The sequence below is a fragment of the Oryzias melastigma genome, linkage group LG13, assembly GCF_002922805.2.
Source record: "Oryzias melastigma strain HK-1 linkage group LG13, ASM292280v2, whole genome shotgun sequence".
Classification (NCBI taxonomy): Eukaryota; Metazoa; Chordata; class Actinopteri; order Beloniformes; family Adrianichthyidae; genus Oryzias; species Oryzias melastigma.
The window spans coordinates 24,021,739-24,024,838 of record NC_050524.1 but is presented as its reverse complement, the minus strand read 5'-3'; the positions used below and the strand labels follow the sequence as shown (position 1 = coordinate 24,024,838).

Below are 3,100 nucleotides of genomic sequence, written 5' to 3'. Positions count from 1 at the left end.
ACAGAAAGGTCCCAGCCGGGAGTCGAACCGGGGCCTTCTCGCTGTGAGGCAAGAGCGCTAACCACTGCGCCACCGTGCAGCCCTAAACGTAACATGTCTAAATTTAAAAGTTTTGTCCCGCGTAAAACCATACCCGATCCAAAGCCATTGCCATGATGCATCTCAACACCGTTGGCCTGTGCTAGGAACTGTGTTATCTGGGTTCAAGCTGGTCTGCTTAGTTATGAGAAAACACGTTCTGGTTCAAGCTATTTAAGCGCTTTTTGTTTTCATTTCTTGCCTTTTTTTTCCCTGACGAATAAAACAAAGATTTTCTTTAATGTCTGTTTTAAAATGAATGTTTAAGCAAACAAATTCTTCTATTTTTTGAAGGAAAACTTATAATTTCAAAACGATTAACTAAAATAGGAACACTACCAGAAAATGCATCAATTTTTAAATGTGAGAATCAAATATGAAGAAATGTCAACATCAGTACTCACTGTAAAGGAACACATTGGCTCTCTGTTCACCCAGTCGGTTGGAGGCCACACAGGTGTAGTTCCCATAATCTTCCTCAGTGACGTTGGCAATCATCAGAATAGACGTTTTGTCCAGAACTTGGATATTGGTGGCTTGAGTATTGAACAGCCTGCAAAGAAGAGACAGTCAGAGGTAAGACTATTCAAATCATAAAATGTTCTTTCTGTTCAGTGTCAAATGATTATGACAAACGTCTGCTAGAAATGTCTTTTGCTGCATTCCCATCAGACGAGATTTGTGCGTCAAATTCGTATCTTTCACCTCTTTTTTAAAGGCGTCAAGTTTACTGCTCAACGGCCTGATGCGCCGGCCGTGGAGTGACTGCCAAAGTTTTTCTGGACTTCATTTGTTGCCAGGTCATGGAAAACATGGATGGTGTTGAGTGAATAACTTAAGGTGCATTCACACCGAATGTGATTCGCGTGGCGGAGGCCGTCAGATCCTAAGCCTTCAAGCTCAGCCACAGAGACACAGAAACACAATGGAAGCAGCTGTCATTCAGACACAGCTCCCTGTACCAGGAAAATCTTTTAAAAATAATCCTACAAACCCAAACATGGAGACATGATTATAGATGGTTTTGTAGAACTCTTCACAATAAATAAACCTGATTTATCAACATTTTAAGAGAGAATTTCACAGATGCAATCATCCTAAATGCATTAGCTGGTAGCTCCTTCACCAGATTCTTCAGGTTGTCTCGGAGACTACGGCACTTTTAAACGTTACTTTTGTCTGTCTGTGGCCCATTTTGAGCATTAATTTGAGAGGGGGACAATAAAAATAAAACTGGAGGAAGTTCAAGACGAAAATTCCCTGCAATGAACATTCATATTGGATTTTTTTTCAAACTGCCGATCGAATCACTGAAAATGTCACATGCCCAAATCCTATTCCCTGATTGGTCGGTGCAGTGCGTCAACCTCGCCTCGCCTGAAGCCAAAGTCGCATTGCAGAACCTCTGATCATGTGTTTTCATTGACTAAACATTAAACCCAACCCGAATCATGTCCGGTGGGATCCGTGTCATTGGGGCTGACTGTGTGGGTGCTATGAGTTTTAGGATTATACAGCCAAAGAGCAGGGGTATCAAACCAACTGTTCGTGTTAGCACACGCTGAGTGCTTATGAAGACCCATGTATAAAATGCACAAAATGTTCAGTAGTCTGCTGTTCATTTAAAGTGTGCAAAATTTGATTAAAAGAAAAAAAAAGAAAATTACTGGAAAATGACGAATTCAATTTTTCACATCAATTACATCACTATATGACGTGATAAAGTGATGTCACATAGAGAGATGTCACATAGAGTCATGTCAGGAATCCAGTTTTTCATGTCGATGACATCACTACATGACATCATAAAGTGATGTAACATAGAGTGATGTCACATAGAGAGATGTCAGGAATCCAGTCTTTCATGTCGATGACATCACTACGTGACATCATAAAGTGATGTCACATAGAGAGATGTCAGGAATCCAGTTTTTCATGTCGATGACATCACTATGTGACATCACTTGATCCAATATGTCATGATGTTTCATGACATCATTCATAAAAGTTATGATGTCACACCTGATGTGTGACATTGTTTGAGGTCATGTTACTTCATGCTGCTGCACGCTTTAACACGGTGAAAATCTCTGTAGTGGGGCACTTTCTATTGTTGAGATATAACAGACTGGTGTTCAAGTTCATATAGTCGTCAACGTGAAAGAAAGATTGACAAGAAAATGGTGCTTTTACATTTAGGCTGGGCCTTGGGCTACGCTGCTACCACAACTGCACGTAAAATTGTGGAGCATTTTCTAAACACCGATGAAGAAACGGAGGAAGAAAGAATGACAGCAACTCAAGCGGATATAGAAAATGCTGAAAGGGCAGTTTTACTGCTAAAAAATGAACCAGAAAGAGGTTCAAGCCATGAAGCTTGGACAACCACACTCACAAATGAAGTACCTCTAGAGGAAACGACAACCAAAGTCACAACTAAAAGACCTCTAGAGGAAACGACAACCAAAGTCACAACTAAAATACCTCTAGAGGTAATGACAACCACAGTCACAACTGTAATACCTCTAGAGGGAATGACAACCAAAGTCACAACTAAAAAACCTCTAGAGGAAACGACAACCAAAGTCACAACTAAAATACCTCTAGAGGGAATGACAACTAAAGTCACAACTAAAAAACCTCTAGAGGAAACGACAACCAAAGTCACAACTGAAATCCCTTTGGAGGAAAAAGATGGTGGGGTTGTAGAAAGGGTAACCGCATCCAACCCAGTACAACATAACAGTGACAAAAAGGCAAAAAAATCTAAAAAGCGTAACCTATGCAAATGCCTGAAGCCAAAATGTCTGGCTTCTTCTACCCGTGAGGGGGAGTGAAGTCCACGTACAAATAAGGCAGGCACACATGGAGCATGCGCGGAATGTTCAACCTAGTTCAACAATTTCACGCGCAATCAATCACTGCGGTTTGTACATTTAATAGTTACTTAGTTTTAGAGTTTATGTAGGCCGTTTTTATTTTATTTAGTTTGTTTTTTTATTTGTATTTTACAAAAATACAA

General features: G+C 40.2%; 1 protein-coding gene across 1 annotated transcript in view; it reads right to left on the bottom strand.

The window, feature by feature from the left end:
- Window positions 1-3,100, bottom strand: part of lsamp (limbic system associated membrane protein) — a gene marked incomplete in the record, with an annotated part of 297,382 nt that overhangs the window by 7,867 nt on the left and 286,415 nt on the right. Inside the window, 1 exon segment of the mRNA XM_024258139.2 lies at window positions 483-631. Within this exon segment, the coding sequence (XP_024113907.1) occupies window positions 483-631 (149 nt within the window).